General features: G+C 40.8%; 1 protein-coding gene across 6 annotated transcripts in view; it reads right to left on the bottom strand.

Annotated features, from left to right (window-relative positions):
* Positions 1-27,952, bottom strand: part of spag9b (sperm associated antigen 9b) — a 42,154-nt gene that overhangs the window by 5,828 nt on the left and 8,374 nt on the right. For 2 of the 6 annotated variants that reach the window (XM_085170336.1, XM_085170341.1), the window contains exons 2-21: positions 21,849-21,969; positions 18,380-18,450; positions 17,370-17,467; positions 11,771-11,918; positions 7,567-8,002; positions 7,365-7,458; positions 6,880-7,004; positions 6,490-6,504; positions 6,316-6,373; positions 5,031-5,183; positions 4,890-4,947; positions 4,646-4,776; positions 4,464-4,520; positions 2,895-3,074; positions 1,647-1,776; positions 1,464-1,553; positions 1,186-1,347; positions 816-987; positions 462-662; positions 194-350 (exon numbers count right to left, since the gene is read on the bottom strand). In XM_085170336.1, coding sequence (XP_085026462.1) covers positions 194-350; positions 462-662; positions 816-987; positions 1,186-1,347; positions 1,464-1,553; positions 1,647-1,776; positions 2,895-3,074; positions 4,464-4,520; positions 4,646-4,776; positions 4,890-4,947; positions 5,031-5,183; positions 6,316-6,373; positions 6,490-6,504; positions 6,880-7,004; positions 7,365-7,458; positions 7,567-8,002; positions 11,771-11,918; positions 17,370-17,467; positions 18,380-18,450; positions 21,849-21,969 — 2,657 coding nt within the window. Of the gene's footprint in view, positions 1-193; positions 351-461; positions 663-815; positions 988-1,185; positions 1,348-1,463; positions 1,554-1,646; positions 1,777-2,894; positions 3,077-4,462; positions 4,521-4,645; positions 4,777-4,889; positions 4,948-5,030; positions 5,184-6,315; positions 6,374-6,489; positions 6,505-6,879; positions 7,005-7,364; positions 7,459-7,566; positions 8,003-11,770; positions 11,919-14,146; positions 16,873-17,369; positions 17,468-18,379; positions 18,451-21,848; positions 21,970-27,952 lie in introns of those variants that run through there. The other 4 variants (XM_085170337.1, XM_085170339.1, XM_085170335.1 and 1 more) reach the window with 3 other exon arrangements.

Below are 27,952 nucleotides of genomic sequence, written 5' to 3'. Positions count from 1 at the left end.
GGAACAGAGCCTGACCTGAAGCTCTGATGCATTGCAGTAATCGTTCACTAATGTTTACATGTAGCTCACGATACAGTAAATGGTTTACAGCAAGCTATTGTTGCTGCTCTGTGGTTTGTTTATGGCTCTGAAACAAAGTGAAGCTTTTATTAGCAAGACTGGATCACAACACCACTTTGCCTCTTGATGTTACCTCTGAGAGTAGTTGGCTGGAGTCTCTACTTTGTGCTGAGCTCCCAGTGGATCTGTGAAGACGTGCTCGGTGTAGATTTCCCGCAGGCTTTCTCGTTGGTCAGCAGATTCTGCACTGGTCTCTGTCGCCTCTGTGGCTTCTTCCGCTGGTCTGGATTCTGGGGAAAAAGATTATCTCTTAGTGAACCAATCATGTAGAAGCACAGTAGTTTTATTTTTGCAAATGTATAAGAAGAAGACTCCTTTGCAGTGATCCCGATAGCTCTTACCGGCTTCCCCATCTTTTCCTGCTGTCTGAGGAACAGCTGTTACTCCCTCAGCTTCACAGCCCACCACTGTGATGCCTCCCAGCACGCTATCGCCACCTGTTGAGCTGGTACTGGTTGCTGAAGAGTTGCCATCTCCCACCGGTCCCACCTCAGAGTTTGGAGGCACTTCTTCTCCAGCTGGGTAGTCTGTCTCTCTCGCACCTGAAGAAAATTAATAGAGAAATCATGCTGTTATTTATAACTGATGTGCGTTTTGTGCAGGCCAGTGAACGCCAAGTGAGTTATCTCCACAAAAAGGACAATAAAAGAAAAAATGTCTCCAACTGTGGGATACAGATGCACTGATTAACTGACCTGGCACGCTTGCGATGCAGAGGATGTGAGAGTTACAAACAAAGAAGCTCTCCAGGATGTTCCCAGGCTGGTTGGCATCAATGACGACAGCTTTAGTAGTAGACTTGGTGGTGGTGCAAATCCACACGAGTGACGACAACTCCTCCTGGTGCCGCTGCTCTTTCTGCTGCTCCTGGATCCACAAAAACAGGGAAGCGGAAAATAAATTACTTATTAACAAACCTTTAGTTTCCAAAAGACAACAGCAAGACCCATCGGAATTCAAATAAAGATTAATTTGAACAAAGTTACTTTAATAGAATCAAAGAATAAAAAATTTGGAAATCAGCATTTTAGGTCAAAGATCACATCAAAGTGTGTGCGTATGTACCTTGAGTTCTTGATCCAGCTTATCCAGACTGCTCTGAGATCCAATCTTCTTTTTCGGGCTCTCTGGTCCCGACACGTCACTATAAAACACACTGGCCCCGACGATTGAACCTCCATCTCTGGTTTTACCTCCAGAAAGATTCACACAGGTAGCACACCACAGCTGAAGCACAGACACACAGATACAGCAGTCAGACATATGAATAATAAGCTAATAATTTACACCACACTATGAGACAAAATGTTCATATTTCCTGTTGTGAACCAAATCTTTAAAACCTTCATAGAAGCATCTTTCTCATCTAGCGGTCTGAGGAAGACAGGAACAGGTAGACTCTTCATCTTGCTCTCTGCCTGACCACCGTTAGCCTGAAAAGCCAAACACACAAACAGTAACTGCATTCAAAGCTTTGTTCTAGTGTGAACTTCCCTTTGGTACAATTAATATTCTCCTTTGCTTACTTTGTACTTCTTAGGGAGGCTCCAGCCGTACGCCTGCAGTCTGCCATCCTCCTTCTGGACGTGGGCTTTGACCTGCTGGTATTGAGCCCTCTTCTGTTCTCGCCTGGATACCACACTATCAGCTGGCGCTCTGCGGGACAAAATAGCCGCTATTAACTCGACTCCATGTTGCATTTCCCCATCTCTCTTCTGCGCTAAACTTTGCTCCTCTTCCCCTGCTACATACGGTCACAGCCACTGAATGAAGTTCAGAGACAGCGGACAAGAAAAGTTAAGAGAAATAATTGAACTCATAGATGACAAGGCTAAATAAAAGAAAAGACAATTTTTCATTGATTATTTTTCTTTTTTCCTCTTCATGTCAGTAGCCACTATACTACTGCCTCAGCTCCTCTACACAGTTTATGGCTGACTAAAGAAAGATGACTACAGATCAGGGCATCCGCTTCTCAGTCAGACTGAGGTGCAGGTAGGCTGCTATGATTTTGAGCGAGGTACAGGAAACTGCTGAAACACTGATGACTTACTCCTTGATTTAATTACTGATTTGTTGTCCATTGTGTCTTCCTGCACATTCTCAACTTGTCTCACTTCTCCTCAACTCACAAGTGTTTCTGTAGTTTGTGGCTGCACTGACCAGAGCTCAAATCTTGACAGCCTAAATGTTTAATTTATCAAATGTGTGTTGAAGGGCAGCAAGGTGACGCGGTGGTTAGCAGTGCTGCTTCACAGCAAGAAGGTTCTGGGTTCAGCACCACGTGGCCGGAGCCTTTCTTGGATTTTGCATGTTCTCCCCATGTTCGTGTGGGTTCTTTCCGGTAACTCGGGTTTCCTCCCACAGTCCATAGACATGCAGTTAGTGAGGTTAGGTTAAATTAACCATAGGTGTGAATGTGAGTGTGAATGATCGTCTGTCTTTATGTGTTAGCCCTGCGACAGACTGGCGACCTGTCCAAGGTTCTCCCCTGCCTCTCGCCCTATGACAGCTGGGATAGGCAACCCTGAAGTGGAAGACCATGGATGAATGGAACATTTGAAGTGGGATTTTTATTTCCTAGTGTAAAAGTTCAATAGCAAAGCTAAAACAAGCTGAATACTTTTGGACACTTGGATCAAAGAATTTATCACTGAAGAAAATATTTGGAAAAATTAACAATGAATATGAGTGGGATGTTTGTGATCTTTGGTCAGTGCTCCAAAAGTAATCTCAGCAAACACGACTAACAGTGTGTGTGTTTTCTGACTTACTCCTCATTGAGGAAGTCAAAGGCTTTGCTCTTGTCACTGGGCAGCTGCTGCAGGGTGCTGCTCTTCTTCTTGACGGACGGCTGAATCTGAGAGGTGGGTGCGTTGTACTTGACGTTTACTGGGGCCTCCGCTGCCGGCTTCTTGGCTGCTCCGCCCGACGAGCTGAACAAACGGCTGAAACTGGAGGTGTAAGGGCAGGGAAGTGGAAAGGGAAAAAGGGGGGGGGAAAGAGGGGGAAAAAAGCACACAAACAAACATATAGAGGGGCGGACACAAAAGCAGTAGCTCCAGCAACACAGGTAGGGTTTAAGAATAAAAAAGGTTCCTCTCCCAATGCCAACACGCCATGCTAGCTTTCATTCAAACCAGGGAATTAATTCGTCTTCTAAACAGAAAAGCATCAGAGCACCTGTAAATTCAGAATGCTGGAGAGCAGGAGTGCGGGGTTAATACTGAGCACCGACTAGGATGTTAGTCAACACAGAGCAGAACAGGCCTGACCAAAAACAACTTCACATTCCCACAACTCCCCTACAGTAGCTATCTACATACATACATACATTTTTACCATTTTTCTAATTAACATAACAAAATATCTGTCAATTAAAGTGGACCAATTATCCTTTTCCTTAGTGTATATATGATATATATATAATTAATGTATGTGCAAGCAAATCCTCTGAGGCCTCACACTGCTCTAAATTCTTCCTTTCAGACTGTTTTTCTTTCTACTTTTGGACTTTTGTCAGAGAGACTGGAAAACCCTAATATGGTCATCTCTGGAAAACTGCCCACTGTGAGCACACCAGCTCCAACTGCTATTTATATCTTTTGTCTGTTAGGGACAGCCAATCAGGAGAAAGCTGGCTTAAACGGATGGAGAAGGGAGCTAAAAGCGCTCGTTACACACAGAGGCACAGTACCAGATAAATAAGAATCGCTTTAAACTGTGAATCATGCAAAGCTACTTTAATTTATTTATTTTTTTAAATGTGGCGTTAGATTCTATTAAATCTATTATATCTTTAACTGTTTCAGCCAAAACACTCCACCCATATTTCTGAGTTCCCTCCCCACTCTACACCAACCCTCCCAACACACCTCCTGCACACAGACGTCACAACATCAGGCAGAATAGAGGGACACACAGGAAAAAGGCAGAGATGCACATTTGTCAGATACGGTTTTATAAGTGCAGTTATTCCAGTCCCAAAGAACTGCTTCAAATAGTGCCCAGCCTCAAACCAAACTCCATCCTTATGGACTCTAACAAAGGAGAACAACAGCTGCCTCGGAAGCTTCTGAGGTTGATTTTTACAACCTGTTTTAAAACGTAATCAAGAATCTACTGAAATCAGAGGCACTGCTCTCTGGATTCCTCTCCTCTGTTAGGGGTTTGTTATAAGATGAGAGCTTCAAAGGTCAGTTATGTTTATCATGTCAGATTTACCTACATCCTGGAGAAACCATTCAAACATGGAATACAGAAGAAGAGCAATAAATATCAACAATCATGGTAGTTGTGATTTAAGTCCTCAAGTTAAAAAAAACAAAAACACTCGAGCTTACAACTGCCAGAGGCTGGACTTCTTTTTCTCTGGAAGAGTTGGGTTCTCCTTTGAAGCCCTGAAAGAAAAAAACAAACAAAAAAATTGTAACAATTTCTAACAAACTTCCTGTCTTAGCATATATTTTACTTCAGCTCTGTGTGCAGAAGAACATTTATATATGGACTCGGATGATCATGTTACCGGATCATCTCCGTCCATCTGACGGCCTCCTGCAGCTCCATGAGTCTCTCCTTGTACTGGTTCCTCTCCATCAGCACTCTGGCCATCTCCACTCTGGTGAAGCGCTTCCTCTGTGCTGTAGGCACATCACTCTGCAGGCAGGAGACCAATCTTTACTTAAAGAAGTCAAATACCTCGACAGTCTACGCTGCTCAGACTTGTATACGAATGCAACAAGCAGAAATAACAAGCATCAAGGACTCACATCATCCTCATTGTCAATCTTGACCTTCTGTTTGGCTTCGTCCAGCTCTGCTCGAACTCTGCGACAGATAACAACTGTAAAAATGCAGACCCTCGACTGGTGGGCAATTCATTTATACATTGTGTTTTGAAGCCGACTCACTTTTTAAGTTCTTCCTCTAATTCTTTGTTTTTTTCCTCCAGTTTGGTCTTAGCATGTGTGACAGCATTCAGCTCTCCTTGCAGTACCTCCTTCTCACACGACAGCTCATCCACACGAGATATCAGGTCATTCTTCACCACATTCAAAGCATTTCTGAAAAGTAATACATATGCAGAAAAACACACAATCTGCTGTAATATCGATTTTAAACACAAGGGGGCGCCATTGCTCTGTTCATCAATATTGGTTATTTCTATATTCATTTATCCATAAAGTCTATCAAGTAGAGTCAAAAAAAAGCCCAGCTGGTTATTTTAAAGGTGGAAACATGACTCCACTCATCATTCATTTTTAAAATGAAGTAAAGTGGAATTTATGGTCCCGCATACGTGTCCATCCGTATACTCTTTTCGGTCGGAGAGAGTGCAGGAGAGAGATCCTGACTGCTGCTGGAAGGCAGATGATGAATCATGTATGCATCTGTCAAATGTTAACTGGTGCCAAAGTACAGCAGGGAGTAATAGCATAGTTCATCGGGAATGGGAGAAACACGTACCTCAAAGATCCAAAAATAAAGCATGAAAAGCAGAGACAGTGGCTGCAGAGGACGATTTTCATTGTTTTTAACACTTTCAGCTGTTGCTCTGCTGCTGTTTCACTTCAGTGCTTTGGATGTTACAACTCCGCTATTTTTTGCAGGTGGCTCACGGACCAACAATAACACGAGCAAGAAAGGCCCACAGACCAGCTGTAACTAAACCATAACTCACTGCAGACAGACAGGCGGACAGCGAACACTCTCTCTGCATGACTATTAATTCATCTGCAGCCACATTGTGCGTGCACCAGGAGACACAGTGACATATTGGACCACAGATTTATTAACAGCTTGTGACAACATAGGACCCTCTTATGCCTTTAGAAATAAATAAATAAATAAATACTTATCTGGCTTTAACTAGCAAGGCACAGTGTCAGTTTATGACATGTCTGTACTCACTGGTGTCTGAAGCTGTGAGTACAAAAGGTCCAAACTGAGTCCTCTAAATGAACCGCAGGTTTGAGTGTGAGTGTGAGTGATTGTCTGTCTGCAGACAACCACAGCGGCTCACCTGTCCAGGCGCCTCTCGCCCTGTGGCAGCTGGCAGGTTTGCAGCACTCTGGGATACACTTATTTCTGCTGCTCTTAATAGTCTGCATTGGTCATCATTGAAATAAAATACTTGTGTACTAAACTGGCACAGCTTGAACAGCTCGCCTCCAAAACATTTCAGAGATTACTCACTTGGTCTCTAGCAGCTGGGTGTTCTCATGGATAAGGTGTTCAACTTCTCGCCCCATACCTGAAAATGACCAGAGACCGATATTAAATCAAAAAATCAATCAAAATCTTACTGACAGTATTTTTAAGTTCTTACACATGTATGTCTGTCCTACACACTAACTCTCTCAGTCTTACCTAAAAGGTTGTAGTCTGAGAGTCATGCAAAGGGGAATAAGAAAGCGCTTCATGAGACTCTGTAAGTAGGTTAAGTGCTCTCGTTTTAACACGTCTAATTTATAACATCACGGCTCTTCACAGCACAGCAGAGGCACTATAATTTACTCTGCCTATCCAGGAAAGAAACGTCACAGAGCGGACACATTATACACACAAATGAGGAAATCGATGAGCTAGTTAATAGAGTGGGAAATTCACTGACACACACCAGAAAACTCATCTGTATAGATGATAATGCCCGACAGCCAAAGGAAAGACAATTCAGAGAATACGAGAGGAGGGTAAAATTGGTAGTAAAATTAAAGACTGAGGCTACATCGTTACTCCTGACAGAGTGAGACTTCTTACCCAGCAGGTCAGCTCCTTCATCCACATCTCCTATGAGGTCATTTCCTGCAGACGACAGCTCCTCAAACAGAGAGTCGGTGTTGCGGTCGAATGCTAGATTCTCTACGCCGCCTTTAGTTGGTGTGCTGAAAGGACAGGTGGGACACAGAGGAAAGGGAGAAAAGGATTATTATCATGAAGAAGAATGCGTGATTTTGCAATACTTTAACACTTTTATCAGCAATAAAGAGGACTGATAAGGTGAGGCTCATTAGCGAGGTTATAATGAATATGATGGACATGAGTGTAATTGTATATATATATTTTAATAGTTATGTAAAAGCTATATAGATCTATCTATAGAGATATCTATCTATCCATCTATCTATAGAGATATCTATCTATCCATCTATCTATAGAGATATCTATCTATCGAGATATCTATCCATATATATCTTTTCATATTATTCATTGTTAACATAATTATTCTTAGATTACTGCTGTACCTTGTTCCTCTGCAGCCAGCGAGGTCCATGTCCAGCTCAGGGGTGGACTCTATGATGGCCTGCACCTCAGACTTCTCCAGGCTATCTGCTCCATCTATAACCAGCACAGATTTAATACTGGCACAGTCTTAACTGAGAACAATTACAAGGGAGTGCAGTCATGTTACCGCAACAGAGAAGCTGTGATAAGAGAAGTACTGACCATCCTCTTTAAGAGGTGTAGTATCAGACTCAGGACCCTTCTGCTGTCCTTCCTGCACCGCTGCTATGTTCTTATTGCTCTCTGGCTTCCCACTGCTCCAGTCCAGGTTTTTGTTGTGGCCATCTGAAGTTTCCTGGTCCTTTAAGGGGGTGTCCACAGACTCCATGGCAACATCAGAAGCAGACCCTCTCCCAAGACTAGACATGGGACTCATGCCAGTGGAACCACCATCAAAAGGAGACAGTGGTGTGGTGGACTGAGAATTATTGCTGTAGTTAGATGTGGGGGTGTTTGATTTAGAGGCACCCCCCAGCGAGGGAGTGGTGGATTTGGACCCCCCATCTTGTAAAGACACAGGTGTTCCGTTTTTAGAGACGCTCTGGTTGGTTTGTGTGTTGGACTTGGAACTCCCACAGTTCAGTTGGGACAGTTCATCCTTAAGGTGAAGGAGGAAAACGGCAAGTCTTTAAAACTTTAAAATTCACTCCTTATCAAGTGTAAAAAGTAGGTTATGTGCACCTCACTGCATTCATAACAAAGCCAAGCAAAGTTCACATAAAAATGACTGTCATTCAATTGTAGTTCCACTAGAACATCATCAGTAAGGAGAATCTACATTTCCTCCATTCAAACAGAACATTATGTGTTAACCATGTTAAAATAGGAACATTTTACCATGCAGCTAAACACACGGATACACAAAATAACCCAACACAGAATGCAACATGCTAAACAAACCCTTTATTAAATTAAAGCTAAAATATTACAATATCATAGACGGACAAGGCATCAAACGAGTGTCTAAAAAACAAAAAGAGTGGCCTAGCCAGTTTCCAGACCTCTATCCTGCCATAAAAATCTGAAACTTTGAGTCGCTAAGCAGCAGATTTAAAGAGTTTCTGTAAAGACGAGTGGGCCAAAGTCGTTACGGAGATGTGCGAAAACCTGGTGACCAACTACAAGAAATGTCTTACTGTTCAAAGTGCGCGCCAAACAGGATTTCTCCACCAAGTACTGTCATGTTTTGCTTTGGGATTAAATACTTATTTCACTTAATGACATGCAAATCTTTTTATGACTTGTGTAATTTGATTTTGGGGTTTGTTTGTTTTTTTATTTGTGGTTCATGTTCTCTCTCTTTCTCACTCTCCATTAAAATGAAATTAACATAACAGACTGTTCATTACTTTAAGTGAACATACTTACAAATTCAGCAGGATAGCAAATAATTATTTCCCCCACTGTACATAAACTTCACTAGGCTTACTCTGTAAATACGCCAAACTACTTTTTTCCTCTGTATTATGTCTGTGCTCCAAGTGTTGAAACTACTCCATCCTGCAGTTTTCATCATCTGGTTTGATGTCATCTTTACTAAAAACCAAAAATGTATCTCAATGACAGAAAACACATTTTTATTTTGGCACAAGCCGCTCGAGCTTTCCAGTCAAACCTGTCCCCGACATGGGCAGGATTATTCCGATTATTCCGATATAAGAAACGTCACTTTTGACTGATTTTCAGTTATCTGACCTCACCTCCGACAGTCTTCAGTTTACACTGTATATTCCGCTACAAGGCATTTTTTGCTGCTGTAATTACTAAAAGTGTATAAAGGACATCAATCCCAGTTTAGTGGATGTCACATGTAGTTATCTGCTAATTAACTGGATCACTTGATAACCAGCTTCTTGATCTGTTTTCTAGGATCCTCAATGCCAGGAGTGGTGCACTGCTACAGGTCTGGTGCAGAGTCCATCCTGCCTCAAAGAATCATTCCACATTTAAACAGGTTTAAGAACTACAAGTTTCCCTCAATCTGGGATGCAGGCCCCAAACAGCTCAACTTCACAAATCTTTTAAAATGTCATTAAACCTGAATTATTGTTTCTAGTTCATTTAATAAAAGAGGCAAAGAGGCACTTCCCCTTCTGATACTGCTAAAACACTCTGTTGCTAGGCAAGCATCGTGCATTATCACTGGGACTTAAAGTATTTTTAGTTTTTACCATGAGCAAATATTAAAACACACACACACACACACACTGCAAAACCTGCAAACCACCTAAGACACAGAGCACAGAACTACATTAGGTGGATGCACAGGCTATAGTTTCTACCTGGTCCTGATCAACATCCACATTGGGTACAGTCTGTGGTGAACTTTCACCTTCCACTGTGACTGGAGAAAACAGTTCTTCAAGCTGAGAAATATTAGAAATGAATTATTCACTAAACACACTATATAGTTTTACTGCTATATAGTGGCCACGCTGATGTGAAACCACTCTAAGGAAGATGAAAAGCTCAAAAGCCTGGGGGACGGGGCTATGGCTCTCCACACTCCCTAGCAGATCGTTACATGGAGAAACCTTTGCAATACAAGCATGCTGATCCACACAGGTGTTCACAGACTACACCTTTCTTGGCTGCTGCCTCAAAGCACATTGTGCGCTGTCTATCTTGCGTGCTGCACAATAGCGTTTAATATTTAGTATCTACTGTTATCTACTGCTAGCTAGTTTATTGTGATGGTGCTGTTTTTATTATGTTGCTCTTTTTTTTTTGCTTTCTCTTCTGTTTTTTTTTCTCCATACAGGTGATCCAGGTGTTTTGTTTGTTTTTCTTTCTTTCTTCCCCCCTTTCTCACCGTCTCTTCCCCCTCTGGTTTTCTTTCTCTCCTTCTCTTTCTTTCATTCTTTCTCCCTGTCCTATCCCCCAGTCATGTCTGTGCTGTTTGTAGCAACCGAAAATGAAATAAATACATAATTATAATAAAGGTCAATCAAATGGACCAATATGGCAAGGCCATGATGATCCACTTGGTAAAATAAATCCGCTTGGCTTCTTTCTTGGCCTTAAGACAACAATTCTGATGGCTAAAGATCCAAACAGGACACACAAAAAAAACCCTCAAAAGCCAACAACAGGAAAAGTGTGGGAAAGGCCTGAACTTATGAAACATAGCAGTGAGTCCTGTTCAAGGCTTCCTTTGGCAGTAAAGGTCAACACTTTGTCAAAATCTCTCTATAAAAGTCAATCAAATCAAAACTTTCAAGTATTACGTTCGTACTCTAAAGTTCACGAGCACTTAGCAGAGGCATTTCGATTTTCTAAGCCTCAATTGTTTTGATCCTCTAATGCCGGAGACCTCTATCCCATAAATAGGACAGTGCTGATGCAAAAGAATCAATCAGGACAATAACGCCATCATCCAGATCCCTCTGTCATCTTGACAAACACAAAAGGGATAAAGAGGCGTTCGCAGACAGTATTAGAGAATTAAATTATATCCATGCTACAGTTTCCTCTAACATAATCCCTCTTCCCTCTCCGAGTCCACCTATTCTCCTCCCTCTGCACCGGTGGGAGTATTTCCTTTCAGGTTACTTGTCTGCACAATGGCGTCACTCCATTGTTGCTATAGTTACACTGTACAGCCAATTGGGGGAGAACAGTGCTCAACTGTTGACTGTGGCTTCCAAAAAAAACATCTGCACACAAACACATACAAGCTGCTGAACGTGGCGGGGGAATGGGATCATTAACTCTAAATCTTCTGAAAATGTCAACTAAGAGGACAAAACACAAAGGCGCTGCTGTGCAGCTGGACTAAGAGTGAAGCGTAAAACTGTGTCATTGTGTAAAAGCTAAGTTGGAAAAAGGATACACTGGGATATGCCAGCATTGCAAAACTTTGATAACTGAATGTTATTTCACCTTCACACTCTTAAAACGTCCTCTTGACCCAGTACTAGTGTAATAACTACAAATGAATACTTATTAGATGCTCATAAATATTCATGATGGAGCTTTGCTGGAAGCATGGTTACCAACAGCAACAATGTGAAGACACACTGTCCTTTCTACCCTCCCCTGAGGTTAAAGGCAGGCCCCCGAATGGTACCACTTTCCCTGTTTCCTGGGCTCCACGCCACCCCATCTCTCGCACGCGCTGTTAAAAATTCTAGGCACACTGAACAACCCTTTCTCTCTGGATGGAAATGTAGTCTTTCTTTGGTGTTTCTGCTGGCACTGGATGCTTTCGATTTAGCTTCACAAACTCTTAAGCGAACACGAGATGATGTCATAGATCTGATCCGTGGGAAGCTTGCTAACTTTACACTTTGGAATTGTTGATATGAAGAGAAGTCTTTCTTTGGAATGAATTAACAGTGCAAACCGTGACCTGCCTACGTCGTACCTTGAGGCTGGTGTTAGACCGTGGATGGCTAAGGTTGTTGAATCTCCATGGTTCAGATGGGGTGTCCACGGGTTCTCTGTGGAGGTCAGGGGTCATGCCATCAGCTGCAGGAAGTTGGAACAGGCCCATGGAGACTGGACGCTCCTTCCTGGAGACAGAGAGACGCAGAAAGAGGGATAACTCAAACGTGATGAGAACAACTTTGGAAGGAGTGAACGATTTTCTAAGGGACTGGTCTGTTATAATGTTTTACAATTAGCCATTTCAAAGTTAAAAATCCCAACTGAAAATGTGAAAATCATCCAAACACTTTCATTAAAACACTGAAACAAGATGTAAATGAATAATTTCCTTCAATACATAAAAGGTAGAAAAGATGTTCAGAATAAAAAAAAATTAAAGGAATGAGACATATTTTTCAAATACCAGCAGTTTGTTTTTATTTGTTCAAATACTAAATATTTAGACATAAAGCCTTACATAGTAGAAAATGAAAACTCTTCCTTTCTTACTGGAAATTAACTGCTGCAGCATACCTACAGTGCCATCAGAGCCCATCAAGGTGCTGTCCTCAGAGACTTATGTGAGCTGGTCTCTGAGGTCAATCTTTAGCTACGTCCACATTAATCATTTTAATTTTCAAAGGCATAACCTTCGCACAAAAACAATAGTGCCGCATTATCAGAACAATAAAACTCCGGGTCTACGTTTTAGTCTGGCTGCTCAGCATGTGAGGCTTTAAAAACAAAGCCACATAGACTGACGTTAGCTGCCACATGGGTGCTGTGGGTCACTCCCACAGACTGTATAAAAAAAATATCTTCCGAGTTTAAAAAGTAAAGTGTTTTAAGCCTGCATTCTTTCTACTGACCACAACAGCAACACCTGTAGTTACAAATATACTTCCAAGCTCTACAGAAAGGCCATTGGTCATTCCCACGGCAAAGAATTATCCATGCACACGTTTGTCTTAGCAATCACAAGTTGTAAGCTAATAATTATTTAGTAGTTGGTCTTAAACTACAGCATTAATTAATTAAAATTACAATTCTGACCTGATTATAGTGCTCATAAAGAAAAAGGTGAAGGTATCACTAAAGTTAACAACTTATCCCAAGAATATTATTCCCTTGGCAAGTGACTGACAAGGTCTGTATGATAGAGGATTTTACGCTTTGTGCAAATCCACCTTGAATTGGCTTAGTAAGTTCATCATGACTGAATTTGATAAGCTCCCTGAATATCTATACCAAATTTAACAATGTTTATTCCATTAGTTGCTGAGATATTGTAGTCACACTGCTAGCAGAGCTAAAGATTAAGTTTATTTTGCAGCAGAGGTCTTAATTAGAAAGGAATGGATGAGTGTAGTTTATGTGATACTATACAAACCGTGGGTTCTTACTGAACTGAATCCTTTTTGTTCTGTTTTGTTAAACAGTTACTGTTATACTCCAAAAAATCTTCCATTTAATTTGATCTTGCTAAATTAAATGGACATTTTCCAGTGCAGTGAAAGCAGATCATCATGATGTAATCAGTTAGACAAAACAACACAAAGTGTGTGACAACACTGAGTGGGGATTTCACAGAGAGGTGTCGTAGCAAAGACTCCCTTGGCACTGAAGTGGTGGGAGGAGAAAAATAACTTGTTGCCTCACAAACTCAATTAGCTCCCAACTACTAGGCTCAGACAAGTCACACAAAGCCAACTTTACCGGCTTCTACCAGAGAAAACGTGCATTTTGTGATCTGTGTTATTAATGTACAGCTTAGGAAGAAATCAGCTTCAGCTTCAATAAATAAACTCTGGCAGCTCAGCTGCCTGGAAGTGATGCACACAAACTGTAACACAGCATTCTCCACTGCATCGAGCTAATACACACAAGCAGCTTTTCACACTACAGTGACCAAAAAAAACTGTTGTAGAGTGAAGAGAACAATGGCTGCCATGGGGAATAAAGCAGCTGGCAAGCAGCGATTAAAAGCAACCCTAAAAAAAACAATAGACAGCAGTCACACACTGATGGTGAGCAGCACTTTTTGAAACATAACAGGGGGAAAAATATATTTTACATGTTAAGCTTACCAGCACCAGTTTTCAGTTTTACTTTCAAAAGATGGTTATTATCAACTGGTACACCCACCAAAACCACCAATATCAAAAGTGAAATTGGGAAAGATGATTTAGTCAAGATATGACTCATGCCACTCACATCCCTCTCTCTCTTTTGACCTACTTTTAGAGTGCAGTCTGATAGTGTCAGACAAACGCACCCACATGGCAGCAACACTGCAAGGTTTCAAAGACTCTGTAGCTGCAATTACTGATTTCACATAACTACGCAACATAACACAAACAAACATATTTTGTACCTGCTGGGTCTCGGTAAGGAGGGTAAGGAAGGCAGGGCAGGTAAGCCTCCGGTAGAAACAGAGTAGTGAACCAGCAGCAGCACTGATAGAGAGACTAGCACAGCAGAATTGATGACCACCGCTCCCCCTACAAAGCCAAAAACAAACAGCAGCATACACCCGGGGCTCATGGCCCCCCCAAATCATGGCCCCTCGCCTCGCCGGAGACAGGTAACCGCACTCTGCTGTTTTCGGTTTTACTACTGCGGGTACATCTACGGCAGAAGTCAAAGATGTTGTATCCTCCTAGGTCAACGTCCCCAATGAGTGCAGAGCTGTGGGCTCTGCAGCTCAGTGCTGAGGCACCAAGAGACAGTGGGAGCAGGTCAGAAGCGCAGCAATGTGTCAGCAACAATCACAACAACAGTAATCCTGGTGGCTTCAGCACCAGTCAGAGATTAGAGCAGCGCGGCAGATGATCCGGAGCAGACAGAGACTGGTAGTACTCCACTGGAAGGTGATTGTTTTTCTTCCTCCTTCCTCTTCCTATCCTCTGCCGAGATGCCACACGGCAGCCACTGTGCAGTCTAGAACACACTGACGCTTTCCCTCTCTCCGTGCGATAGCACCCACTACCACCCCTCCCTCTCCGTCTCTCTCTCCATCTCCCTCTCCCTTTTGGATGCTGAGGCAGCTCGTTCCATATGCCTCTTCTCAGGCTGCAGCTTACTGCAAAATGAGGAGACTGATCAAAACGAGCGTGCGTGTGAGAGAGTGCGTGCATCTGCATGCGAGAGTGTGTGTGCGAGTGAGAAACTGCATTCACTGAATGCATCAGGTATCTAATGTTAAAGTTTGTCAACAGTAAAAAATGCTGGGGGGGGGCTTCAGTTTAGCTCAGTGGGTGTTCAAGTGACTACAGGCTGTGTGGCCACAAAGCAGCGGCCTAGGTTTGAGTCCAAAGTTCAAGTCCAAGTTATAATAAAATTAAATTACTACATTTAGATTATATATGTAAGCTCAGTATAGCAATCTGTATGCATCTGTGCCTGGAACGTGTTGCATGTTCAGTTATTTGAGCACAGCCATGTTAGGTTGAGCTAAACGCTAATGTCACAAGGCTAACATGCTTCATGCTGATGTTGTAGGCATCTTATTCTGCTCATTTTCAGCTCAATAGTTTAAGTCCTGGACTCCGCTAGAGTAGCTTTGTGTGATTAGCTCTTCATAATAATCTTTATTGTATATATGCCCCTTCACTTTAAGCCAACTGCTTTCTGATTGGCTGCCCTTTGTAAAGAGAAAGTTTGAACAGGAGGTGGGTGGGGCTTCTGGACAGAGCTGTGTGCACGAGCTGCCCACATTAACCCTTTATCTCTTGAAAAGCTACTAGCTGTAACCTTTGAGGTTCTTTTCTGAAATTAGCAGCCTCTGCCTGTGCAGCTACCCTTGAAAAATTCTATTCAAATGGTCATCAAATCAAGTTTTTATTGATATACACTGAGGTGTCAAAACCATCATTAAGGGTACAAGTGAGGCTGTCATTTGACAACTTCCCCTGCACTCTTAATGATGAGCACAGTGATATCTGTTGTGTTATAAATAACATCATACAAAGTCAAGAAAAGAGGGGAAAAAACTGAAACCACAGCTTTGGATCATTTGTGCTTAGACTGACCTCAGAAAATAATTTTTAAAAAAAAGCATACTGCATTTCTACTGTAAGCAGATAGATTATAAACCACACTGAATTAAAAGTTGTGTTGCAGCTATTTGACCTTAAACCAGTCTACTGCGGTAATAAAAGCTTTTGACTTCACAGAGTACCCCAGTCATATGTTACCATCATTTGAGTCCTATGCCTGTCTTTATAATGCCTCCATGCAGTTTATGGATGTCTACCAAGCTTGTTAGCCTCGGTGGATAATTTAGCACGCCACCTCCCACAATGGCGGGTCGAACGTAGTGTTTCAACTTTTATGGCTACACTTTTCAAATTTTGATGCAGATGTTTGTAGATCAAAATGCAAAGCTGGTTATGGAGACACGTCTAATCTGAGGAAAGATCTGGACAACCAAATACTTGTCAAAGTTGAATGTACCACGTCTGACAGCATGAATGTCGACTTCACAGAAGGACTAAATTTTGCACTTATTTGAGGATGATGATGCTTTTAGAGAGGCAGCGATAGCTTCCAATCCTGTTGCAGGATAAGTTATCACAGAAATTGGACTGTTTACCCTGCTTGTAAATGTTTTAACTTAACAGTTAACAGCATGGACTCAGCATGTTTACAGCATGTTTTAAGTGCAATGAAGACTCTGTGTGCAAATTGTTAAGCTGGACCTTACTAACATGAAGCTGTAAAGTTACAGCAGCACAAACTGTGCACTCCCACTGTTTGAGATGATGATGCAGAAAATATAAATGTTGTTGTACTTGGTTCCAAGTCTCTTTTACATCACTGGAATAACAGCACACACACAATACTTGTCCAATAAATAAAATACATTTTACATTTCCATGTCTTTAGTGGTCTGTGCGACTGTAACCTTTACTGTTTTTAATGTATCCAGTTTAAAGTGTCAGAACTCTCATGTACGCCTTTCACCTGAGAAATAAACAGCAGCGCCGAGAACACACTCAGCGTTAAAATCATGTTCACTGCTAAACACAAATATTAACTAATCTCATTAATTTCTTGTCTCCTTTGCAACAGTGCTGCTGTGTCGTAATACTGTTATTTTTTAAAATAGATTTTATAGAAAATTTAAAAAAAAAATAAAAATAAAAAAATCACAATTTCATCAGCATCATCTTGTTATAACATGTGTGGCTCGAGTAGGCAACAGTCCTAATTATCAATTTGCAGAGTAATAGGAGGCATGGATTCGCCCATTTGTGGGTGAGCACGTGGAGAGCCCAAAGCAGAAAGCCCGGGTTAACAGAGAAAGTTGGTAATCATCACCGTGACACCAATTATCTCCTACTGGGATTTTGGGTTTTTTAAGCCTGCAAAGACAAACAAAGCCTGACTGTTTGAACTTCCTTTTTATTACATCCCTGTGGTGAGGAAGTTAAAATGTTTTCAATAAATAAAAAGTCTCAAATGTGAAATATGGACTCTCAGGTACCTGTGCTGGTTCAAATATTGAAGGTACCCAACTGTCTCCAACTATAATATGAAACAAGAAAAGAAAAGAGAGGAAAAAAAAAAAAAGTAAAACAGTGCAGTTGTCTAACCGTGTCCTGACTGATGTTCCTGTATCTGAGGGCTCTGCTGTCATCGCTGAATGTTGGTGTTTAGTCCGCTCCAGATGCTCCATGTAGCTGTGGATCATCTAGAAGATATACACGCGAGACGATCGTTAGGACATGAAGTGATCTCACTGATACAAACTGCACTAATGAATATGAAGGGCTTTGGGTCCACAGCTGTGACAGTCAGCCTTACAAAGAACCATGTTGATGCAGTGTGTAGGTGACAGCCTTCATTAGGCTTTCATCTCCCCTGTTCAACATTATTCAGATTAGCAGTTGGCTGATGAGGCCTCAGAGGTTTATTTAGACATTAAGGCAACAGTTAGTGATAAATAATGAACAGCAGACAGGGACAGACTGAAGGCTCAGCAAAAACCTCATTTACAGTCAGATTCTTCGTGTTTAAAATCATTCTTTTTCTTCTTTTCCTCAACAATTTGTTGTTACATTTGTTTTTTCCATTTAAGACTCAAGCTGATTCTTGATGGTCTCCTGAAAAAAGAAAAGGCTCGACTTTTGATGTGCAGTTACTTATGATCCATTACTTATCACGGTGTTTGAAAACACTCCATTGTGTGGTCACAGGTAAGTCCTCCCCACATATGAATGCACATGAATAACCTTATAAACTTGAATATGCAGGTAAAGAACAGCATATGTTAAATGTACACAGACATACGCATTAGTTCAGTGAAAAATTCTGTCACGCTGAGATTATAACCTGTTACTTTGATTAATGTTTTTTGGGATAATGAGACATATTTAATATCATTACACTGCAAAATAATCTGATCTTAAAATTACTAACATACAGAAAACAGCTATCAACCAATCAAATCTAAAGGATATATAAACCATATGGAGTTTCTTGGCTGCTTATCCCAGCACGTTTTCACTTATTCTTTATTTATATGCTGTGCAAGTTATAAAAATAATAATATTACTGAGCTTACTGTAAAAGCATCCACACAAACATCTCCTCACACTCTTACCTCAGTGTGTCTCTGATGAAGGGCATTGTACTCTTTTTTGAGCTCTGTTTCTCTCTCCTCCAATCTGCTAACTGGATAAGAAACAAAGTTCATATAATGAAAACAGGAACAGGACTAGACCCAACTTTACTGAAAATACTGAAAGACTAGACTCTATGAGAGTGGAAAATCCAATATTTTTACATGTTATGTCACTGAGCATGATACAGTTATCTGCTGCAGTAATATCTCAGAGCCAGAAGAGGGCTGCCATGCACCAACAAAATCCTCCCGAGTGCCACCAAAGAACTGGGGGCAGATGTACCCACAGCTCTGAATACCCAACATCAAGTCCAAAAGGCATCCTTTTTGCTTTTCCATTACTAAAAATAATAATGAAATTAATAAAAAATAAATCATCATCACTCTGAATGTGTATCTCCTGCATGTTGAGTAGCTCAGTTGGATAAAAGACAAATGCTGCTGATTCCAGCTGTTTGTAGTTTTATTTCATTTTTTTTTTGGAGTCTTTCTTTGAGTTTACTACAGGGCTGATCTAACAGCAAATGACACTGTAATCCTTAGAGTTGAGCTTTCAGGCACAGTCAGTTTAGAAGCTGGAATAAGTTTTTAATGTAACTTATAGAAATTAATCAACTTTACGTATAAGCCTAAATTTAATATTTGATATGTCTACTTAAGTGTGTATCAGTGTGCTAACAAAGTAAATGTAGAACTTGACTTTTTTAATTATAAAAATAGATTACCTTCATTAAGAAGGCCGAGTTGTGCGTCAGATGTTGCTAGATCTAAAACCCTCATTCATAGACAATATAGTGCAACTACTGTCAGTGTCATAGAGATGAACTTGTTAGCATCATGACTGTTTACACCTTCATATTAAACACAGAATGTCCTGATTTTAACCGAAAGAGGTCTGCAGTAGCTGTGTCCATGTCTGACAAAAGCTAAAGGAACTTCAAGGAATAAGAATGGAAATGATGCATCTTTATAATTAGTAAAAAATAAATAAACACATAAACATTGCTCTGAGTTCTATCCAGCCAGTTGAGGACAACTTACTGATTCCAGTGTTTGTGGCTCTCAGGTGGCCCTGCTCATTCAGGGCCAAACAGTCGGGCAGTAGTTTAGTGTGTTATTCAGATTCCAGCCATGCAAGTGCACTCCGTCAAAGGTGGCCCTAAAGGTTTGCTAAAGCCTGAGCACTAGCAGCACCCTCTGCCTTGAACATGCACAAAGTTTCAAATCCAAATCTGCAGATGTTTAGCAAAGCTTGATTCGAGAATTCTTGAGAATCAACATGCGCGTTAGCAATGACGAGCACCAGAGCAGCTGCATATTGTGGTGAAAACTGTGATTTAGTTTGGGTTTTTTGAGGGGGCTCATAGAGGAAGTAGATGTGAAAGAGTGCAGCAGAAATAACTGCGGTGTTATTTACAGGTGTGTTCACAAAACAGTGTGATTGTTAAGGAAAGTCCCACATGCAAACAATTAATCCTCTCACAAATAAAACAAGACTTGATCTGGTTCTGATCGTGACTTTGTTAAAATCTGGCTCACTTGTGTGTCAGAATTTGCACATAGTCTACATGAATTCACAGTTTTCTACATAAAAAAAAAAAAAAAAAAACATTGTCAGATTTTGAAATCAGTTTTCCAATTCAGATGTCATTTAGTCAAACGTCGTCGTGCCTATTAAGGCCTGTTATGTGCCAGGAAAAATGCTGAGATTGGCAAAATAATATAAACATGAAAACTCCTGATAGCAAATGTCTTGTTTGTTTGTTTGTTTGTTTGTTTGTTTGTTTTGTTTTTTTGGGGGGGGGGGGGTTGGGGTTTGTTTGTTTTTTAAATGAGAAAATTTTTACTTCTTTTGAGAAGAAAGAGACAGTCTTTTGAATTACGATGGGAAGAGTTACACAATGTAAAAAGTGATGAAGAAAAAGCAATGATATCACTACAATGTTTTTGTAGAATGTACCATGAACAGACTACAGAAATATAACAGGGAAAAAACTAAACAGTTCATTACATCATGTGCTTTTATCTCCTTCCTAAAATAAGAAGAAAATAAAGAATAGAGAATCAGTTGTTTAATTGAGTTTTGCATACCAAAAGGCTCCTATAGACGGAAGTCTTTAGTAGGTTGTGGTCCTTTATTATTAGAGGTGGGAATCACCATACATCCCACAATACGATATTATCACAATACTTAACGCACGATACGATATTATTGCAATTTTTTTAAATATTTTGCAATATTCAGATTCTGTACATAAAGGTAAACTTTATCAATATTCATTTTATCTAATATCAAAGTCTCACACTCAGTCTTTCTCTCATTTCAGTTTTATTGTTGACAAACTGAACGGTTTGTATTACAGTCTAGTCCAACTTAACTGAACGCAACCATCTGGTACAATTATAGCTATTCTGAACTATGCAGTTTATGAAAACTATGCAGCCCCTTCAGCAACTGAAGAATTTGAAAGTAAATTAAAACAAAATATAATTTTACATTAAATAAAAAAGTTTTAAACTTAATTAAAATAAAATATGTCTTAAATTAAAATAAGTAAACTGTCATGTTTATTGCTGCCAAAAAAAAAGTTAAACACATTTGGACAGTGAAGGAATGTCAGGATTCTTGCTCAGAATAAGGATCAACATGCTCTGAAGTTAGAGCACAAAAAACATTTTGTAACAAAATATTGATTTCTGCTGTCCCTGTATCGATACATTATTAGCAAACAAAATATCACGATACTACACAGTATCGATTTTTTCCCCCACCCCTATTTATTTTTTTATTTTTTTAGCAAATGTCTTGTTGTCAAAACACATTATCCAATTAGAGCTTGGAGCTAAATTTGGTGCGATTTACACAGACGTGTTTCCACTGACAGGAACAGTGCAGTGATGCAGTTCTCTCTGCTGCCAATTCTGACCATGAACATAAATTACAGACTAAATGAAACTGGCACAATGACATAACCAGAAAAAAGAGGAAGCGTCAGATCGAAAGAATTAAAAAGAGATTTGCTGAGAATTCGCAAATTTCCCCTGAGCATGGAAGAAGAGGAATGTGGTGCGATACTGTGGTGGACCAAACAGACAGTGACACACTATGTCACCAGTGGAGTAATGCCCACATCATGAAGGGGTTTTCTTTCATCCCTCCCACACTGTGAGGGATGGTATCGTTCTTAAGTACTACTTCAGAAATTAACTTATTATATTACATCTAAAATATATTATTTTTTTAGATTAAAGCCCAGTAAAACTTTCCTGGGCTTTAAACGTACTCTATTTGAGCTCATTTAGTAAGTTAAGCACTTCATAGTATGTCACTAATAGCCTTCATTCAGGTGCTCTTTTTGCCCTGTGGCACATCAGGAAAATTCAAACTGTTGATGCTGTTCACAGGGTGTGTGTGTGTTGTTACAGATAAAATGCAAATTCAACTTACTCTGATCTGCATAGTTTCTAGTTTTTAGCTCTAGCTGCCGTGTGTGAGATTCCAACGTCACCAGTCGACACTGGAGATCCTTCTTCTCGCCATCCTGGGAGTCTTCCAAGGCGATGTACCTCTGCAGATTGACACAGTGAAAGCAGATATTTATTACCACAGCACTGACATTAACAAGAGTACTGTAAGCTACTGTAAGCACGAGAACATCCACTGATGATTTGTTTATGACAGCATCAGGAGGAAAAAATGTCACATGCATGTGAGCGGTCAGCTTCCTTAGCCAGTCAAGCAATCATTGGCATCTGTTACACATAAATGCCTGAAAGAGAAGAATGAAATAGAGCTGTGTGGACTAAATGTTGCAACTGTGTGTACTTGATAACAAGCTGGGCGATACTAATACTATCAATACAAATAGGAAACAAAGCACAGCGTCTGTCTTCTGTTCATTATCAAAGTTATCCAACATCTCAGCACAACAGGTGCAAAACAACAGCTTCCTCACAGCTTGTGCTTGAGTGCTTTTCTGTGTACTATTTGATATCCGTATCAGGATTGGCTTTGCAGCCTTCACAGCAGCAGCTGTCAGCAACCTCAGTCCTCTAAAACAGTCCTGGACATGCAATCATGTTAAATCATTACTATGATAAACTCACCTCCTGATTTTCAACCCCTTTCTTCAAACTGTCTCCAGCCAAAAACCCACCAGTCATCATAAAATCTAACACATAAGATGAAACTGTAAAGAGATCTGGTAAAGTGGGTTTCTAAAGGATCCAATAACAAAAAAGAAGTACCGTAATTGTCGGGCTATAAGCCGCTACTTTTTGCACAAGCTTTTGAACCCTGCGGCTTTTAGTCAGGTGCGGCTTTTCTATGGATTGTCCATGATTTTTGTCATATCGTAAGACGATTTGTTTTGTTTGTTCCGCTGTTGTACGGCACTACGTTGCCTGGTGGAAGGGCATGTGATCAGACACACAGTATCGGGGTTCTAGAGTGGTATGTTGGTCACATGTCCATCCGCCAGGCAACATAGTGCCGTACAAGTAGCGCGAAAAACAAACTTCAAAGTAGTGCTACGCGTTCAGCGGGAGGCCTGGATGACGAGCAGCGATAAACTTGCGAAAAGCAAGTTATGCTCAACTCCACCGGTGGATTTTGACAGCGTGGAAAAGTGTGAAAACATCCATGATCACCAACGGATTTCGAAGGGCTGGACTGCTGCATGATGGAGACACCGCCACGGCCCTTCAGAGGGTGTTCGACTCTGACACTGACAACGAGGATTTGTTTGGTTTTGAAAGTGACAACGAAGGAAAGAAGCTGAGAGTGGATGACGAAGCCATCCTGGGCCTGTTTGTTTCCAACACTGGAGAAGAGGACTTTGGTGGTTTTAGTGCGCAGGAAGAAGAGGAAGATGCTGGTGAATGACTGACTTTTCTTCTTGTTAAAGCCGTGTCACTGCACCTGAGCCTAAAAGGTAGGCCGAATCTATTTTTCTGGTGTGCTGTAGGTTATTGTTATGCACTACATTTGTTACTCGTTTATGAAGCACAGTACATGTTTCGTACTTGTAATTACCGCTGCTTGTACATATACCTAAAAAGTTATGCAAATATGTACCCGTAACTTGTTTTTCAAAATATTAATAAAAGGGGTGTGTCTCCAAACAGCCATCTCTTTCCTGACAATTCCCTTTGTGCATATTCTCTTACATATGATAAGTCAACATTGAAACACCTGCGGCTTTTAGTCAGGTGCAGCTAATGTATGTACAAAACAGGATTTTCCCCTGATTTTAGCTTGTGTGGCTAATATTCAGGTGCGCTTTGTAGTCCGGGAAATACGGTAAATGAAATTCTTTTAAAAAGCAAATAAGACGAAATATGACTCAAAAGACCACAAGAATGCTCAGAACAGGTTTATGAACTTGGAGTGAACTCCAGTACGACATAAACAAAACTACCTTATACTGTTTAACTACAAGCACGAACCTTGTGGCACCAGTACGAAAGTCAGGAAATCACCATCACAACTGACTGTTTGTCAGGTGGTGGAGTAACCAAGCCAGTAGAGCCACATTACTAGTGTGACCATAAAATCTTCAGTTATTTCAGTCTAGTACTCATCATTTTGCTCTTGTGGTGTAACATACTGTGCAGCAGTATGTTACAATAAAGCAAGACTCTTATTATAAAATAGAAATCAGTAATGCTGATTCATGTAGCACTATCAGTCTGCTACAGCGGTTATAATGAAGAACAGAACAGCAAACCGCAGTATTCACATGATAGGGTGGGGCTAGGTTTCACAATGAGTTCACCCAAAGCCTTGGCTGATTGTGACCCACACCCATTTTCACACCTTGGCTTGTGTGATTAGGTAGAGGATCAATAGGGGGTCCATGACCCTCTTGCAGACTCTCCACCAGTTGCTCTTAGAACTGAGGAAGCTTCTCAGATGAGAGGCGAAACGTCTTCAAGGAAACTTAAAGAAGTCCAGATGCTTTTCTTTCCAAGCTCCTTAGACTACAATGACCTGGATGACTGAGAACCTTCACAAACAGAACAGCAAAGCGTTTTGGACTAAGTGCACTGCACACACAGTGGATGACAAAGAGAAAGACCAGAAAATTTACTTCCTGCTTTACTGTTTATACCAGCAACAAAACAGAATTAACATTGTTCATACACAACAAATAAGGAACTAGTCGACTCTCTTTTATTAACGGACTTAACTGAAACGGCACCAGCTGAACATATAAAATGTTTGAAGTTAGAAAATCTGGCTTGTTCTGTATTCTTTTTTCAAGCTGGCAACAGTAGACTAATAAGACACATTATAAGGTAAATTAGGGGTTGCACATCTTGTATTAGCCAAACGGGCGACTAAGTATAGGCATTTATCCAGTGCATCGGATCAGCATGTGTTTAGGCTTTGCTGCTAATGCGGCTAAAAAAGGTTATTGTTTCTTACATGAATATTTTCTATGTCTACAGCAGAGAACAAATGTTTCAGTAGATCACTCAACAAATAATTAAAATAATAAAATGCTGCATTACTCAGATCTTTGGGAAAGTAAGAAGGTGGGGAACTGTTAAGGTTACATTTACAGTTACAAGAGAACTTAAAAACTTAAAGGGATGGGGAATCTTATAGCTACAGGTCAGAATAATTGCAACAATAAAATACAGTAGGTCCCATTAGACAGCATCAAACATGACAGACAGCATCACCGTTTTGATAACTAAAGGTTAAAGGCTACAGCCAAACTTCTAGTAAAAGGGAATACACGGGGTACTGCTGGCCTCTTTGTCTCATTTGTACTGATACTTCAGCTGAATCAGGTGTCTGATGCTGTAAACATGCAGTCTTGTGATGCAGATGTGAATTAGACACCCTGCAGTAGAGCCCCGGGCTGGTGGTGAGTATCATCTGCAGAGAGATGAGGGTCACCTGAGAAGCCTGTTACAAGCAGCCTCTTATTTAAACATGTCCCATTAAGACCTGAGGTGTATAAAAAAGGTGGTTCATCAAGAAAACTTTGTGATTTTTTAAAAATAACACGGTCAGATGTCTCTGTGGTGCAGCAGTCTGCACATGTACATAACAAAGACACGAGGTAAATAGGTGAAGCAGCAGCGGTCTGTGTTTTAAAAACCTTCTCCAGTTCCCCCCTAAGACTTTCAACAATTAACTTTAAAAGACACCATTTACCACCATAAAGGACTAACTGACTCTACAGCTGACATATGTTGACCCCCACCCACCCAACACACACACTGCAGCAACGCATTTATCTACATAACTCCCAAACTCTTTCTCACCACGCTGCTCCTCATATGACCTGGGAAGGAGGCTTGCACATATGACAGCGCTCCAGAGAATAAGTGTTCCAGCGTTTAACCATGCACTCTTCCCCCTACGCTACATGGATAATGAGCTCTTTGTCCCTGGGTGCCAACACACACTCTCCTACTAACAAACACATGTGCTTCCAGAACAAGTGTGTGCCTACCCCCACACAGGGCTTCACTGTATTGGCACTCAATTGACAGAGACTGAAATCAGCTCCTTTTTAGAGCTTTTGGCTGTAGATTCCTGCTGGGATGTTTAGGACAGCTGGGGGCGTTTGAGGTCCTGGACACCAGATGCAGTAAAGGGTTAGATGATCTCCTGCAGTAGTCTAATAGATTTCCAAAAGTCATGGTAAAATAATTTGTCTTGTAGATAACACTGTGTTGACAACATACTGTGGGATCCTACTCATCTTTCTTAGAACTGCAATGAGTCGATTTATTAGTCAAACAAAACACCAACTACTTTCATAATTAATCTTCACACAAAACTTCAACCAAAACCACTAAAACTTTATTCTCAGATGCCAGAAATTAGTAATAATTCACTGTGATGCATATTACAATAATCACTGGTAGCATGCAGTGTATGAGAGGCTGTATTTACTACAGACTAATCAGCGCTTTGAGCTAATACTAGCATGCCATCCCCATTGTCAGAGTGCTGTTGTGCTCTTTTGGTAGTTTGGTTAATGACAAATGAACACACAAACAAACACACCCTGACCTGATAACAGACTTTTGCAGTGCTTACGACTCATTCTGAGGGAACGATAAATATGCGTGCACCAAATTTCAGGTGATCACCTGACATAATCATAGACTGAATGGCACAAAACTGTGTGGCAATTACACAGCAGATGTTGTGTTATTTCTCTAGATGGGGGAAGACTTGGACTTTTTAGCAGTACTGGAAAGTAGAGCAGAGCGATATGACCAAAAATATTTATCACGATATACATTTGAAAATTTGCGATAATGATATAACTGACAATATAATTGACACTAGACAAAATACTTTACAACTCCACAACTTTATTAGTGCAAAAAACCCCATCAATGTATTTTCATTTAAACAAGCAGCTGTTTTTTATGTGCATTAAAGTTATATAAAAACGTAACGTGCCAATTCCTTGCTGACAGTTTAACCAAAAGGCATTTCCAGTGGAAACTGGCCGACATATCCTCAGCACAACCATGTATAATATCCACAAAACTTAAAAAGAGGTTATACACACACAATACGGGAACATTATGTTGAAGCGCAGTATATATCACTCCGCGAGGCTCCTGCCTACGGCAGCAGTAATGCTCCGACAATCCATCAAGCGGTGCGGATTCGTAGCTTAGCAAAGTCGTACTAAAGCATTTGACAGATTTTCGAGCGCCGTGTACATAAAATCATTTCGAGGTCAGTAAACACAACCAGAATTCATACATAAGGCACACGGGATTATAAGGGGCACTGTCGATTTTCAGAAAAATCAAAGGATTGATTTTAAGTGTGCCGTATTTTCCAAACAACACGGTAATAACGACGGCCCGCTAGCATGCTCTACCAAAAATAGTGCTTTGTTGTGTATCTGACGGTCGAAAGCTAAACCAGTTCCACACCACTGAAGTTGAAGCATTTTTACAAACCAATTCTGGTTCATCCGTTTCATTTAACGATCTACTTTCGCTCTTCTCATTCTCCGTCGCCGCCATGCTTTTTCCACCATGTGCGTATGTAAACAAAGGCACTGCGCATGCGCGTTTTACCCATATTCTATCGCGATATTTCATTTTCCTATCGTTGCCCAAAATTACACCGGTATTACAGTGAACGGTATGATATAGCCCAGCCCTACTGGAAAGGATCGCCAAAGTCATAAGAGTCCATTCTCCACACTATTATCTGAATCAGATTTCCAGGTGGCTGTAGCTCAGGTGGTAGAGCAGGTCATGATCGGAAGGTTGGTGGTTCGATCCCTGGCTTCCCCAGTCTGCATGCCAAATATCCTTGGGCAAGATACTAACCCCAAATTGCTCTCCGATGCATCCATCGGAGTATGAATGTGTGTGTGAATGTTACCTTAGAAAGCACTTAGAAAAATGTGCTTGTGCGAATGGGTGTGAATGGGTGAATGTACAAGTTGTGTACAGCGCTTTGAGTGCTCAGAAAGAGTAGAAAAGCGCTATATAAGAACCAGTCCATTTACCATCATGATGGAGCTAGAGGAAAACATGGAATATAACTCA

The sequence above is a fragment of the Neolamprologus multifasciatus genome, chromosome 8 (assembly GCF_963576455.1).
Source record: "Neolamprologus multifasciatus chromosome 8, fNeoMul1.2, whole genome shotgun sequence".
Classification (NCBI taxonomy): Eukaryota; Metazoa; Chordata; class Actinopteri; order Cichliformes; family Cichlidae; genus Neolamprologus; species Neolamprologus multifasciatus.
The sequence above is the reverse complement of the archived record's forward strand: the minus strand, read 5'-3'. Positions and strand labels throughout refer to the sequence as shown.